Raw genomic sequence first — 15933 nt, forward strand, 5'->3', positions numbered from 1 at the left:
GTTATCAGATTAATACAGAAAAACAGGAGGTCTGGGGTTAGCCTAGCTTAGCATAATGACTGGAACCAGAGGGAAACCATTCCAGGTTTCTAAAGCTGCCTCATCTGCATCTTATATTGTTAATTGTAGCACTACTAATGAAACAAGAACCACTTCAGTACGACTAACATTACCACAGACTTTAGGGCCAATAACATTTGCAAAGAAAGTTGTCATGAAACAGTATTGGTAGGAGTTTTTTTCTTGCTAGTATATGTAAACTAAAATACAGATAACCTCAGTCTGTGCATCATGAGTGAACCTTTGCAGCTGTGGAGGTTTTCACATTGATGATTATGATGGAGTTAAAGAAGAGCTTTGGACATATCTTAAAAATAATAACAATAAAGTTTACAAGTGCTTCACAGACATTAGAAACAGTGGTGAGATCATGATGTAGAGAAGAGAGATAAAAGACAATGAAATAAAATCATAAGAGCATAATACAAACAGAGACTCAGTTAAAAGCCTTTTTATAAAATGAGTTTTAAAAGACACTGGTAGCTTGTCTAATTCTTGACAGTTGGAAGACGTTTTCTCACTTCGTTTTTTACCTCCTACTCCTTCGTGCCATCTCTGTGACTCAGGTGCCGCCCACATCCTTCCCTCTAACCATTTCTGTGCAACATTAACAGAGAAACAGTTCATTTCTTACTTGTTCTCCTGACGTCACAGGTTTGATTGCATCATGTTCAGCCGGCAGTGAGAGAAGTTGTGTGTTTGGACTGTGCTGTTTCAAAATGAACCCATTTCAATGAAATTGCACAGTATAAACAGTATAGGTAAAGTTTTTTTAAGTAGTCCTTAAGACAAATTACCTCTTAAATAACGCATGAGCTGTTTTTCACTGCAATTCACACTTTAGACAGTGTACCCAGTGCCCGTTAGCCTGTGGATATTACTCCTGATTCCTGCTGCCTTCACACTCTGGAGAGACACAGGCCGGGTTGACTGGTCCATGTTTCGCCCCCTGGAGGTTGAGCCGATGCACCGGGGCACCAGGCCCCTTCCTGGTGTACCACTGCTGCAGTTTGGTGAAGTTGTGTGAACTTTATTTGTCTGTTAGTTTTCATAATTGTTTTACATTTTTATTCAAATACTTATTGTCTTAGGTCATTTCTTATTTCTGGTATCGTGACAACATGTGTAGAAGTTGGTGAAGTTTTGTTTACTGCACACATAGCATCAACACAATTATCACAGGAAGTCCGGTGAAAACACCTCTTGATTTCTTAAGATATCATCTTTATGTAGCTGACAGCTCAATATGTTGGGAGGATAATGAAGCATATTGTTCCACTTCCACTCAACACTGGTACATCATGTCAGTGTGACCTGAGCTCTGTGGCCTGAACACGAACTCAAAATCTGAAAATACTCAAAAGACTTGATACATTCAGAGGTCTGTGCTCAGGATGAGAAACATCCTGTCTCTATACTCCTGTGACACATCTGATAACAATCAATAATTATCAAGCATTATGCAGCCACCCTGAGTATCTTTACCAACACTTTAAGATCATATACACATTCAAATACTATAAAAGGAAACATTCATCTCTGACCATGAGAAGTCACTGAGCTGAGACGCACTGAGAAAGACTCTGACATTTTTTTTTTTTTTTTTTAGAAACATGTTCACACAGTTTCCTGCTTCCCACATACAGGGTGTGATTAAACGACATTATTCTGCTTAGTGAATCATTTCAGTCTGCATCAGAATGAGGATGAGGATCTACCGCTGCCTCTTAGCCTTCGTTCTGGGCTGTAATGTCACTGCAGGTGAGAACTTTTTACCAGAATCTGATACTGTGTGGATTATTTTATCTCACTTGTCTAAATATTTCTGTTCTTAGACTAAATTAACAATAATGTGTTTGTAGTGGTTATTGTCATGATGTGCACGGAGGCTACACCACATTCATACACCAGTTTAAATTCTCATATTAAATGTATGTTCTCTGCATTCTGACAATTTAAAATTCCAACTCAATAAGTAGATGAACTGTCTGAAACTGAAAACTGTCTAAATACATTTTGACATATACACTTTGACATCACAAAGTTTCAGAAGTCCTGATGGCTCGTTTTACCAAGACCTGCTTTATAATCAAAAAACACATGGACATCTCATTTGTGTTACTGGGGATGAGAGGGAGTGTCTGTAAATGTCTGTTGTCTAGATCTAAAATGAACTAAAGGCCAAAAACATTTTGAAAGTCTTGAAATACTTGAAAAAGGAAAAACTGAAATAGCTTCTTTTGCAGAAATAATCCGTGAGGCGAGACAGCGGGTCTCTCTGCCTTGTCCTGGACCTGTGGAGGGAACAGTGACGTGGAGCAGAGAGAGGGATGGAGACAAAGTTGACTTAATTACAGTCGATGGTGACGGAGAAATAAGACACAATGACCCAGACCGACGATACAGTTTACAGGCAGATACATTTAAGACACTGGTCATTATCAGAGCTGCTCTCTCAGACAGTGGAAGATTCTTCTGTAACAACGAACCAGCTGTGGACCTGACAGTGATCCCATCAGGTAACATCAGACCCTGTTTTCTCCTCTTGTTTCAAAAGCACATCTCAACTTCAGCCTCAGCTCAAACTGAACTGCATCGTAATGAAGTAGAGTATTTCATATGACATTTTTTTTTAACTTTCAGACACATTTTTGTAAAACCAACAATATAAATGACTAATTTCTTTGAAAGTTACATTAAAATACCTTTTACTTAATTATCCTCCGCGTGATATCACCAATTAAAGCTACTTCTGTTATTTTACTTGTTTATTTTTGTAGTATGATTTTTATAATGTGCTTCACTGTAATTGAATTCACATAATACACGTGGGACAGTTGTAAACTCCAATATGTGGTCAGTGAAGAAGAGAGAAAAAAAACACAGCTTTACTCTGTTTTCTTTTGTTTCTGATTTTTTCTAAATATAAGAATAAGCAAAGTTCTTCAGAGTCTCAGGGGAGAAATATCACCCACTGTCCTAAAGCTCATTTCAAAGGGACTGCTCTAAACTTTTCCTTCAGCACACGGTTACTTAGATGTTAATGATGCTACAGTTTGGTCCTGACTCACTCTGGATGTTTATTTCGTGCAGGAACAAAGATCCTGAACGCCACAGAGAGAACCAGCGTCACTCTGACGTGTCCTTCTGATGTTGCTGGGTCAGATGTTACAACCTGGGTCAGACAAACCGGCAGAGAGAACACCACTGTTAACATAATGGAAAGGCTCAAATATTCAGCTGAGGACAAGAACCTGACTATAAAGGACGTGCAGCCAGGTGACGCCGGACTGTACCACTGCGAGGGACAACCAGCTGTTTATCTGAGAGTGAGCAAAGATGAGAGAGGTGAGAGAAACAACAACGTCAGACCAGAGCAGAACTGTACCAACGCTTCTGCTGACAGTAACACAGCTGAACTCTCTCTGTCCAATAGGGTTTGAGCAACCAATGAAACATGCTCAAGTTTAAGCTGATATTTAGAATTTTTTTAAACACTAAACTGAGAGCACAGTAAATATAAAAAGATGCAGACATATAAATGCCGGCACTGACTGAAGAAGAGCAAGTTTGTACGTCTGTTACCTTCAATGCAACTAAGAGGGGACCTCAAGGTTCCCTGTGGAGCTTCTGGCCACCGGTGGCGCTTTAGAGCAGTGGCCTGTGTGTTGTTTGAACTTATACACGCACACTAGGACGGACACGCGTGGTCACAAGCATGTGTTAAACACGAAGCACATCCTGCCATTAAATCCACAAGTGGCAGAACGCGTCGCTCTAACCAGGACACTGGAATCCAAAAGCAAATCATTTACACATTTTGCACATTTCTATAACATCTCTCAAACATTACCACATAAGTGACAGCCGTAAATTAAATCTACTTGTTAGCTGCTGTGAGAAGAGATTGCATCATGGGAAATGTTGTGGTTAGTTGTCCATGTTGTTATCTGCTCTGTTTTAAATCGCCACATGTTATTTATCTTACTTCATCTTCCAGCTGCTCCCAAACTGATTGTTGTGGTTCTTGGGGTGGTCCTCCCCCTCGCCCTCACCATCTTTATCGTCCTCTTCCTCGTTTGGAGATGCAGATTCAAAACACGAGGTGAATAAAAAACGACCAAAAACATGTCGCAATTACATCAACGGATAACGATTTTACTCCCATTAAACCTTTAAAAATATAGGAAATGTTAAGATACTTGATGTGTGTTATGTATTTTACATCAAAAGAACTACAGGTCCCCTGAAAATGTAAGGACACTGTTCTTTAAAGGGCTCCAATAACAAATAAATGTTGAGTCACTCAGAGGACAAACTGAAGTTTAGTAGTTAATACAAATGTAAAATCAGGTATTGGAATTTATAGATATAGATTTCTTTCATTCTGGACCAGAGGCCAGAAGTTAAGGATTCACTTCAGCTCTCTGTGGGAAGAAATTGTGAAAGGTCAACAACTGGGGTGAAGTTCATTCATGTTGGCGAATGTTTTCATTTGTAGGTGGATCAAACCAAGAGGCTTATATATATGCAACCATCCAGCATCCTAACCCATCGGAACACAAGACTGGTTAAGACTCAGCCGTCGTGAATATTTATCTACTGTGATATTTGTCTGGTCGGCTGCATTTTATATTTTCATGTTTGTGTCTTTTTACAGTCGTTTCTCAGACCAATGAGTGGATTTATACCCTGATCAAAATCCCTTCTCTGCACAGTTAAGGTGACATATCCTTCTTCATGTTGGTTTAGATGGTATTTAATCATGTAATGTGTATTGTTATTTTGATTGTGACCTTTTTTTTTTACATGTTATATGTTACAATGTGAATAAAATTTAAATATTGCTTATGGCTGCAATTTCACATCTGCTGAATATTTTCTTGACTGATTAACAAATGTTTGGAAGTTTTTCGTGATAAAAGAATAAAATTGCTAATCAATTCCCAAAATGGTTGCAGATTAACCTGATTATATCAGTTCAAATCTTGAAATCTGTTTAATCAATATCATCAAATGCTTTAAATGACTTATTGATTATCAGCATAGGTGTGAATATATTAATTATGCTTCTAATTTTAGAATTGATTTAATTGACTAATCATTTTAGCTCGACATATTAGGAAATTAAAATTACAAATTGATTCTGTTGATTTTGGAATTAAACCCTTTATTTTTGACATTGAAGTATTTTTTTTTAAGTTGAACTTTTTAATCTGTTTTACAGAAAATCATCAGGACCAAACAAACAAGAGGTCGTCACATCTTCCTTCGAACTGGACACTGACCCAATAACTGTGTAATTACTGTAATAAATTGTCAGCTTAACTTTTATAACTTTTATTTAAAAAAACAAACAAAAAAACCACCTGAGAACTATGTCAGTGTTTAGTATTTTTTACATTTTTATTTTTTGCTTTTTGCAAATTATGCAAGACAATTAAACTTTTTTAAATTCTGTTCTTCTGATCTCCAGAAGAACGATTTTGTGGCAGTAGTTAACAAAATGAACACACCCAAATTAATTGAGACAATGAAACTTTTAAAGAGAGAAGAAAATGTTTATTTTAGTTCTCATCTGGAGAAAATGGAAACTGAAAAACCTGAATTGATGTTGAAATGACAATTTGAAAGTGAAATAGCAATTTAAAAATGGAAAGTGAAATTTAAACTCTAAATGGAAAAAAGAAAATCTTACCTATAAGTGATCAACTTAAAATGTATCATACAGTTGAAATACATCAAACATTAAAGACTTTTGTACATTTTACATGAGAATGTTTAGTTTTAGAAATGTAAGAATTCAAAGGCAACATTTTCCTCCCATGATCACTTCAGTTCGTTACATTAATTTCCCACCGTTTGAAACATTGGATTTACGGTCGTTGTTGAAGGTAACATCAGTTACACAGTGTGAGTACAAATCTCCAGTGTCGGAGACAATGATGTTTAATTCCTCACAGATTAAGGATATAAGGAAGAGGAAGAAGAGCAGTGGTGATGAGTGGAAAACTGTCCCACACACGCTCCTTATTTCAGTCAGCTCAGCAGCTGCTCTGCAGTTTGGTGTTTTTCCAGAAGATGCTCAGTTTCATGATCTTCTGTTACGTTTGGTTTCTACAAACTTGTCTGATCTGCTGCGATGAAAACTCCACAGGTACGAGCAAACGTCATATTATTCAAAATGTAATACTCATTATAGTTCAGCATTGACTTTTGATCCATTTTTTTTGTATATGCAGTAGTATCCACACAATATACTACATTTCAACTATTGAATATCATTTTATTATAATATTTTAATATCATCAATTATTATTATTATCATTATTATTATTCAAGTTTATCTTGGTCATACTTTGCTTCCACTAATGTTGCACACTTCAGTATCACAGTTTATTCATATGCAGTAACCACATTGTGGCAAAATTGTGATATGTTATATTTAACGACAATTTTTGCTTTTTACTGAAATGTCAATATTTAGATTTTGTGTGAATTATTTATTAAAATGATATTTGTACAATGGTATGAAAACAAAGGAATTCACATATGAGAGAGGCCAAAGAAAGGGAGGAGAAACACATGATGATAAAACAATACATTGCTGAGCCACTTCTATATTTTTATGAATCCAGCAGCTCCAGGCCAGGCTCCAGCTTACAGGCTTATAACATCTTACACGAATGTAAAAAAAGAAAAATAATAATCTGACAGTCATGTTGTGTTTAGTATATCCTGGCTATTTAGTGTAACATTTTGTCCCATACAAGCATAATTCTGTATTCCACATTAATCAGCCCTGTAGTAATTGTACTTCCACACTGGCAGAATATTTCCTGTGCTGTTATCTGACTGTGACTGGACGACAGTGAGCATGTTTCCATGAGATAAAAGAGGAAACGAGGCTAAAAGCTGAGCATCAGCAGGATATGAGTGACAGGCTGTGTATCTAAAACAGCAGCTGGTAAATATAGCAAACAGACGCAGTATGTAAGGCTGACTGGTGGGAAAAAGAGGGATCAGGAGCACTTCCACTGGATGGAACGGAGCAGCTCTAAAAACAAAACATTTGATTTAACCTTTATTGACACTGCATGAAAACACAAGACTTTTCATGTCACTTTATGTGGAAAAACGAGATTAGTGTAAACACCGAGGAGATGTGTAACTTAAGCAGATAAAAGGATTAAAAAACAATAATGATTGAATAAAACGTAATGCACTGTGTCCTCTGCCGTCTCTCCTCCAGCCGTGATCCGGTTTTCAGTCCCAGAGGGTCATCCTGTCTGTCTGCGGTGTGGCGGCTCGGACCGGGCTCATGTGATCTGGACTCGTCAGGACAGACAGGTCCTGGTGACCAGACAGGGCGGCTACGAGACCAACGAGGACAGGCGACGCTACCTCCTGCAGTCTGACGGAGGCCTGTGTTTCCTGTGGCTCGAAGGCTCAGATAACGGAGAGTATGGCTGTAACCAGCAGCTGGTGGCCGAGCTGCAGGTGCTGACAGGTACAGGGGGTCAGGGGCAGCTGCGAGGGGCAGCGAGGACACGCTCAGTGCAGATGGTTAAACCGGTTCAGTTAGGAGTTAGTCTTTTATTAAGGCAGCAGCTTCTGTACTTTTCTTCATGTCGTAATGTGCACAACAATGAAAGTATCCCACTAACAAACAGTGTGTGAACCGAAGCCTGAAGGACCACATGACTGATACGATGTTTGTTCTCCACAGACCAACACACAGGTGGAGACTGCTGTTTGCATCCCACCAGTTCCACCACTCCCTGTAATGGACACATACTGTACATTATAATAGTTCTGGAAAGAACTATTATAATGTACAGTACTGTGAATAATTTATTAAACTGTGAATAATTTATTAAATCAAAAAACTACAAACAACCGATTTTAATATCTTATTTTGAAGGACTTGGCATGATCACACACTGTAACATAGAATAATTAATATTCAGGAGGATGTCTCAGTGCAGCCACTGTGTCTGAGCTGAAACAGAAATAGAAACCTGATGGTCTGGAGGGAGGTTCATCAGTCTGAAAGATGTTGTGAAATCACGTCTACACAACAGATCTCGTTTGGATTTTCCTGTGTAAAAAGAGGATGTTGAGAGCTGAACTAGCAAAAGTGTGATTGTAAGTTTAAAAGTTCCCACAGTCTGAAGTTCTCACGTCGACCGTCCACCTCACGATGAGATAAGAGCCGACTGGCTTTTTCAAAAAGGGGAAACAGAGTTTTTAAAAAACTGTCCATGAATATTTTGTTGGTACTGAGTGTAAGCTTGAGGATAAATGCTTTTGTTGTATGTATGTTTCTATGTATTATACATATTCATACACATACTCCAGGACATAACATGCAAATTTCTGAATTTCCTGGACAGGCATCTTATTTCCTCATACAGCCTTTTTTTTAAACCATTAAAAATAAAAACAGGAAATAAATCAAATATTTCACTTTCATTTCAAAAATGTTGTCAGGCAGAATTCAGGGAGGAAATGATGAGGTGGTGAATCTGATTTCATAAGAGGCTGCTGTTGCATCGTGATCCTAAAGCAAAGTTTACAAGTCTTTTTATGGGATTTTCTCTCTGAACCACTTTTTGCCAGCAGTGTATATGAAATTTAGCCAAACCACAGCTTTTCGGTTAAAGTTACTCCCACTGTTCTCTTGCAACATAATAAACCACATGGTGACAGCCTCGTGTAAAGTGACAGTGAAACTGTGCGGCGGGATGAAAGAAGCACATTGAGAAATGTACTTGGTTATGAGTGTGACAACATCGAGAACACGACTCTGATATAATCACACCGTTATCGGCTGAATTCCTCCGAGGTGTGAGGGGCTGCTGTTTTCCTCTCTTCACTGGAAGTGACTAAATCACATCCTTCATCTGCGTCAGCATTTTCACTAAAGTCTGTTTCACTTTGGCTTTTATTGATGTGCCAACTTTAATACTGTCTTAAAAACTGCTATTTTTCTCATCATCCACTCTGGTTTCTTATGCACAGACTGAAAAAGTGAATAACAACAGGTTCCTTTCTCTCTCCTTTAAAGCCGCCATGCTGTTGCACTCGATTGTTTCAGTCCTGTTTATGTGGGAAGGCGAAGCAACAAGGACTCAACACTCCCCCTCAGTGAGACACAACAGTGTGGCCACTGAGTGTGGAAACAGGGGGCTGGTATCAACACCAGTGAACAAATGAGGGAACTGAGACACAGGTGTGTTGACAGGGAGGCTCCAGTGGTTGGGATGGGAAACAGGTGTGCAGGTGGATCTGGGAACAGGGGGAACAGGAGGACATGACACAGGAGCAGCTGTGTGAAGAACGAAAACAGTGAGAGAAGAGCAGAAAGTTTCCAATACAGCTCTTAAATCCATTCATCCATTCATCCATTCATCCATCACAGCCATTAATGTGGGGGGTGTGTGTGTTTCCTCCTCAGTTCCCTGTGGTAGGTGGTTGGGGTTTTCAGTTTAGATCAGAGCGGATCTTCATTCTGGAGCCTGAATGTAAAGGTTTTCTAAAACAGACACATCAGAAATCCAGATGTGACAGCAGAGGACGTGTGCAGTGGTTATATTTGGACAAACAGGGAGAATCTAAAGTGACTCAGACAGAAGTGTGTGTTTTTTACACGGCAGTAAAAATACTGCAGGGAAAAACCCTCCCGCTGTCTAATCCAGCACTACTGACCGGCTGTCAATGTCAGACGGCAGACCTGAGGCCGCACAGAGTGTTGGCACTTTTAAAAGCAAACTTAAGACCTGACTTTTTAATTTGGCTTTTAACTAGATCTTTAACTAATCTTATTATTTTAGGGAACATTACTTTTATCATTCATCTTGTCTTATTGCAATGTATTAAATCTTCTTTTCACTGAATTATCTTTTATTCTGACGGATTATCTCTTAGTATTTATCTTATTTATTTTCTCCATTTTAATGATGTCTTTTTTTTGGGGGGGGGGGTTATTTAATGTTTTATTGTTCATTGTCCAGGTAAAGCACTTTGTGCTACATTTCACTGTATGAAAAGTGCTATACAAATAAAGTCTGATTGATTGATTGATTGATTGATTGATTGAACCCCCCCCAGGTCCTGACTTCATGGTCTCTGCTGGCCGGACGCTGCTGATTCCCTGCAGCCGCTCCTCCAAACCCAAGCAGAGGTGGTTTCACCGGAGGACCGGGGGGAGGCGGGAGGCCATCTTCACCCGGTTCAGGAACGGCACGGTGAAAGCAGAGAGGGAGGGGGGCCGGCTCAGCTTCCAGAACGATGCCCTGCAGATCCGGGACCTGCAGCCAGAGGACGCTGGAGAGTATCAGTGTAACGGAGAGCTGCAGGGCAGAGTCACCGTCCTCTGGGGTGGGGCATTACACCAACTGCATGTTATTGGCTCTCTGGTTATGATGTGACTAAAGTACAGAGGATCTGCTGCCGGATGTGACGTCATTTAAAATGAGTATTTTCAAGTTTGGACTCTAGAGCAGGTTCCCAACCTTTTCCACTTGAAAATCTCAAACATTTAGTCAGCCCACAGCCCACCCCTTAAATATACCGAGGCTAAATAATAACTTTTCAAATATGTTTTTTTATTTTAATGACAATGAGTGAACATCCAGGATGGAACTGGCCTCCATATGAGAAGAAAAAAACCAATGACAGGAGTTTTTCAACATTTCCAACATTTCTAAAGATCATTTTCTTTTAAAACATTAAAAAAATTATTTCTATTCAAATATGTATTTTTATTATTACATCTTTTCAAACTCTAAATTTGAATGATTAATTTTGTGTAAGAGCTTTTTGTATCATTCTGATCAGTTTTATGGTTCTGCCCTGCTTTTAGTTTACTGTTATTGATTACTGAAATCCTCGATTAGAGGTTTTTATTTATTTATTTTTTTTAAACAACATTCAGGGAGAAATGTTGCATAATTTATGCTCACTGAAACCTACACACAAAAAAAGATATATAGAAAATATAGGACAGACACTGTAGTTTTGAAGATTGTTGTGCTGAAACTGACTGATCAATCAATTCAAAATTTAAATATCTTTTACTTATCAGTGCACCCAGGGCCAACCAGCATCCAGTCATCCACCAGCACACCTCCAACATCTGCTGCAGTGAATACAGGTGGGGTTTTCTATTCAACGCCACAGCTACACCAGCTCAGTAATACTCACTTTATCTATCTTTTACAAGATATTTATTGAAATTTAGAATTTTCCACAAATTAAAATGCTTATATACAACATAGCCCATTTTGGTCATATGTGTATTATATGTTGTTCCTGTTCTGTTGATCAGATGTCGTTGAAGTAAAGAAGAAAGAGAAGAAGAGAACTGAGAACGGTTGGTCAGCGTCACTTCACCTACACTCTCACATCTACAGTTTCCACAGATGTTTGTGTGTCTGTTGATCAGACGGTGTGTGTGTGTGTGTGTGTGTGTGTGTGTGTGTGTGTGTGTGTGTCTCAGCTCTGTTGATGGTCGCCGTCATCGGTCTGGGGTTAATGATCCTCCTCATGGCTGCCGTCTGTGTTTTACTGACCAGCATGAAGTGCAGGAGGAGGAGGAAACATAGATATGCAGGTTTGTGGTCTGGTCTGGTCAGAAATTCAATTCTGATCCGTGACCGTGAAAGGTTCAATGAGAAATTTGTAACATTAATGAAAAAGCAAAACAAAACAAAAATTAGATGAGCTTCAAAAATATAAAAACCTTTAAAAATATCCACAAGATGTTGAAAAGTCATATCTCAGTCAAAAATGTATTTTCATATGTTGGCTTTTTCATGTTTTACACTCTGATAATATTCTGCACTTTTTTATGTAATTGTTTCTAAAAATTATTCTTACTTAATTATATTTAGACAAGATTAAAAATGAATAACAAATAAATAAAAGAAAAAATGGCACAAATGCAGTTAAAACCTCCTCTTTGAGGTTAAAAGTGTCAATTTTTAAATAAAAATTAAGATTTTTCAAAATGTTGACAAGAATTCATTGTTTTAAAATTTAGATTTAAAGTGTTTTTATTTTCATATAAAATGCATTTATCACATATATCTAGGTCACATTTTGCTGAAAATGTTAAGGTGGATTATTTTTTACTGTATTATTTGTTCTTTTATTTATATTTTGATCAGTCTGGGTTTGTCCTCCATTCATGTGCGAAAATATGAACATTTTTTTTTTGTCCCTTGTAGATTGAAAAACATCACTCATGAAAATCTGAAAACTGTTGAACTCAATCAAAACACTTAACAGCTCATAACTCCCCATTTTAAACAAACAAATGTTGATCGCTCAGATATATTTGTTTATTACCTTTCATACCTTTCATCTGTTTGTGCTCTGACCTCTGACCTTTGGGCTCTGTCCCCACTCGAGAAGCGTCTTCACTTCCATCTTCACTTGTGTTTTCTCTGCAGCAGCACAGACACGTGAGGACACAGAGCTGCAGCCGTGGAAGACGTCCAACAGAAGGACGGGTAAGAACACCAGGCCTCTGAACGCTGTGATTGTCCTCAGCTCGGTTTTCATCCTGAATAATAAAAAACTCATCTGTGTGTCGCAGACTGTGAGGCGTTAGAGAGTCCGTCCCTGCCGGAGGACACGATCCACTATGCTTCTCTGGGCCATCAGAACTGGAGGGAGAGACCCAGCAGGACTCCTCCAGACCAAGACCAGCACCATGTTATCTACTCGTCCGTCATCACCAGACCTGCTGTTAAATAGACTCCAAACTGAAACACACTTTGAGTTTGTGCAGCCTTAAATAAACACTCACTGTTTTAAATACTCACAGTCAAAGATGGAAAACACTACAATACAATTATAGAACACGATTACAATACAACTAGTATTACACACTTTATAAGTGTGGTTGTTACACACTGCGTGAGTGAGGTTTTAAACCATAGCAGCAGTGAAAAAGAAAACTTTATTCAGCTTGAAAAATGACTGAAACAATTAACAATTTCATTAAATGTACAGTTTCTAGATTGATTATTTTCCCGCCAATCAACTCATTGTTTCAGCTCTTTGTGTCGTCATTTCTAATCTAATCCCATCAGTGAAACCTTGTTATAAAATGTATTGATGTGAAAGAAAAGATTCCACATAAAAATATCAAAATCGATTTACTGAAAGGTTAATCACACAATTAACACCATAATACCTGATGCATAGACATTACAGGAGGATGCTACATAAACATCATATACAAATAAACTTTGTCATCACAGCAGTGAAGCAATCACAGTGAACTTTCCTCTGTGGTGTATTTGTGTATGTAAATGACTGAAAGCAACACATGGTTGGGATATAACAAAAACCAAAGACACTGAAAGCAACACATGGTTGGGATATAACAAAAACCAAAGACAGCAGCGTTTCTACAGCAGACACGAAAAGTAAAATAGCTTTTAAAAAATCATAGAAATACGGAGATAAAAGAGTAATTATTTACTCTAGTATATCAAAAAATATCTGTTTTTGTGTATACACAGGAGATCTGCAGGTGTTGAAAAGGCTTAGAAAGTAAAAAGAGACTTTAAATGTATTACAGTCCAAAATTTCATAAGGGTTAAATTATTTCTTACTAACCTGCTTTAGGCAGTAATGTTAATTATAAAATATTTTCATGTTATTTCATTCATCCATTCACTCCTTCATTTTCTGCTGCTTGTGCAGGTCCACAGATGTTGTTAGAAACAGCTGGGAAGAGTGATGTAATTGTCAGAAAATTCATGCACTCATCATGGTTGTCATTACAAAATGTGCCATTATGAGAGGCCATCAGGGGCCCCTTTTCTCCCTGAGGGCCCCAGACATTTGCCTGGGACATGAGGTCTGTCGATGAAGTGAGTGAGTGTAATTCACTCTCTCACCAGCAGGTGGGGATGAAACATCATTCACTGAAACATGGACTGAAAAAAATCCGACACAATAACAACAGAGATCTATCTGTGATCAGGTGACGCGTCTGGGTTCCTGCGACTCATCACTGTTGAGTAGGTGACAACCTCTCTGACCAATCCTGTTCCTCCTGGGCCTGAGGGGCGGGTCCTGTCGGGATGCTTCAGACTGGAATAATGCAAAGACCCGTCCTACAGGGGCAGAAACAGAGTATATGCATCAGTTCATCAGCTGTAAAGTGTTAAGAACATGTAATTAACATAATATGGATAAAAAAATCAACCTGTTTGTTCAAATCCCTGCAAAACTTGTGATGTAAGATTTATTTAAAGGGACAGTTCACATGTTTATGTGGATCAGTGGTGATGCAGATATGAACCTAAAAAATATATATTTGTATTATTGTTGTATTTCTGATTACAGATAATAAATAAATCAATAAATCAATAAAACGTCCAAAAGGAAAAGAGTCATCACTGAGACAGAATCCAACATTTAAATCTTACACAGCATTTCTGGAGTCAGAGAAATTTTAGTGTCACTACTGGGAGAACAGTTTCTCCTCTAATGAAGGACAAGAAGCAAGGAAATAAATAACTAATAAAAAAAGATAAAGGCAGGTAAGAAAGAAAAGGAGGAATACAATTTGAAATGTGTAAAACAACCGGTGTCTCCAGACAGCTGATAAACGCAGATGAGTAATCAGCCAATCAGAGACGGAGCACTGACCTCCGCGAGCCTCCGGCCGGAGCCAGCTGTCCCTGCCCAGCTGCAAACAGCTGGTTTCCCTGAGGACGCAGAGGAAGGGAGCGAGTGAGCGACCGGATCCTGGGTCAGTGGTTAGGATTCAACAGCAGGACCCCAGAGCTGGTGAGCGAGCAGCTTGACAGAGGCGGCCCACCTGCAGGAAACCGGTCCCACAGCAGCAGAGCAACCCGAGCCTGAGCCCCCCCCGAGCCTGACCCCCCCTCCCCGGAGCTGAGCCCCCCCCCCTCCCTCCTTCCTCCCTCCCTCCCCTTCCCCCTCCCCCCTCCCCTCCTTCCCCTCCCTCCCTCCCTCCCTTCCCCTCCCCCCCCCTCCCCCCCCCCTCCTCCCCTCCCCCCCCCTCCCTCCCCCCCCTCCCTCCCCCTCCCTCCCCTCCCCCTCCCCCCCTCCCTCCCCTCTCCCCCCCTCCCTCCCTCCCCCCCTCCTTCCCCTCCCTCCCTCCCCTCCCCTCACCCCCCCCTCCCTCCCTCCCCTCCTTCCCCCCCCCCCCCCCTCCCTCCCCCCCCAGCCGAGGTGAAAGTGAAAGTGTGAGCATGAGGCTGAGCTGGTTCGGAGCTGTCGCTTCCTCAGCCACTCCATGTCCACACAGCTCTGTCAGACTCAGAGCAGACCAGCGGCCTGTCCTCTCAGCACCATGCCGGACCCTGCTCTGTGCCTGGAGGCCCTGTCGGCTCTCTCCGGCTGTAACGTCGAGTCCACCGGGGGCCCCTCCCAGCTCAGTCCGCAGGACTTCGTCAACATCGTGGCCCTCAAGGAGTTTTACAAGCAAGAGGGGTTTAAGGAGCTGGAGTACCCCAGCTTAGGCACCCTGTCCCTGCAGGACGAGGACGACGCGGACCTGTACAGCGCCCCCCCGGCTCTGACCGAGGGCCCCGGGCCGGGTGAGAGCCTCAGGGCCACGGTGAAGATCAACCCCCAGGACTTCTTCCATCGTGAGTACGACTACGACTTCACCAACATCAAGGTGAGCGGAGTGTGGCGCTGGTGACCGCATGAATACAGCAATAATGGATTCATGTTACTGTGACTGTGGTGGTTACATGAATCATGTCTTATCAGCTGCTCGGACGTGACGTCATTGTCTTCTGGGCAAAATGTCAAACGTGGCGAGTGAGTGAGTGAGAGAGAGAGTGAGCGAGTGAGTGAGTGAGAGAGAGAGTG

At 40.3% G+C, this 15933-nt stretch overlaps 3 protein-coding genes across 4 annotated transcripts in view; 2 read left to right on the top strand and 1 right to left on the bottom strand.

The window, feature by feature from the left end:
• The first annotated feature begins 1 nt into the window (after position 1).
• LOC139634646 (uncharacterized) lies at positions 2–13426 on the top strand. 2 transcript variants are annotated; one of them, XM_071501232.1, is made up of 14 exons: positions 2–1821; positions 2307–2579; positions 3154–3408; positions 4061–4165; positions 4562–4630; positions 4721–4783; positions 5288–6217; positions 7313–7570; positions 10174–10443; positions 11150–11218; positions 11393–11437; positions 11564–11677; positions 12519–12578; positions 12665–13426. In XM_071501232.1, exons 7-14 carry the CDS (start codon positions 6061–6063, stop codon positions 12823–12825), a joined length of 1134 nt encoding a protein of 377 aa, XP_071357333.1. In that variant the 5' UTR covers positions 2–1821; positions 2307–2579; positions 3154–3408; positions 4061–4165; positions 4562–4630; positions 4721–4783; positions 5288–6060; the 3' UTR covers positions 12826–13426. The 2 variants fall into 2 exon arrangements, with proteins under 2 accessions (XP_071357333.1, XP_071357334.1); XM_071501233.1 differs by having other exon boundaries at positions 12522–12578.
• A 397-nt stretch (positions 13427–13823) lies between these two features.
• LOC139634650 (uncharacterized) overlaps positions 13824–15933 on the bottom strand; it is a 12410-nt gene continuing 10300 nt past the window's right edge. The window contains exons 4-5 of the mRNA XM_071501238.1: positions 14737–14795; positions 13824–14198 (exon numbers count right to left, since the gene is read on the bottom strand). Of these exons, the coding sequence (XP_071357339.1) occupies positions 14052–14198; positions 14737–14795 (206 nt within the window). The 3' untranslated portion in view covers positions 13824–14051. The remainder of the gene's footprint in view (positions 14199–14736; positions 14796–15933) is intronic.
• LOC139634648 (uncharacterized) overlaps positions 15278–15933 on the top strand; it is a 6220-nt gene continuing 5564 nt past the window's right edge. The window contains exon 1 of the mRNA XM_071501237.1: positions 15278–15736. Within this exon, the coding sequence (XP_071357338.1) occupies positions 15350–15736 (387 nt within the window). The 5' untranslated portion in view covers positions 15278–15349. The remainder of the gene's footprint in view (positions 15737–15933) is intronic.

Source organism: Trachinotus anak, unplaced genomic scaffold, assembly GCF_046630095.1.
Source record: "Trachinotus anak isolate AG129_WGS33_773 ecotype Australia unplaced genomic scaffold, CSIRO_AGI_Tana_v1 ptg000016l, whole genome shotgun sequence".
NCBI lineage: Eukaryota > Metazoa > Chordata > Actinopteri > Carangiformes > Carangidae > Trachinotus > Trachinotus anak.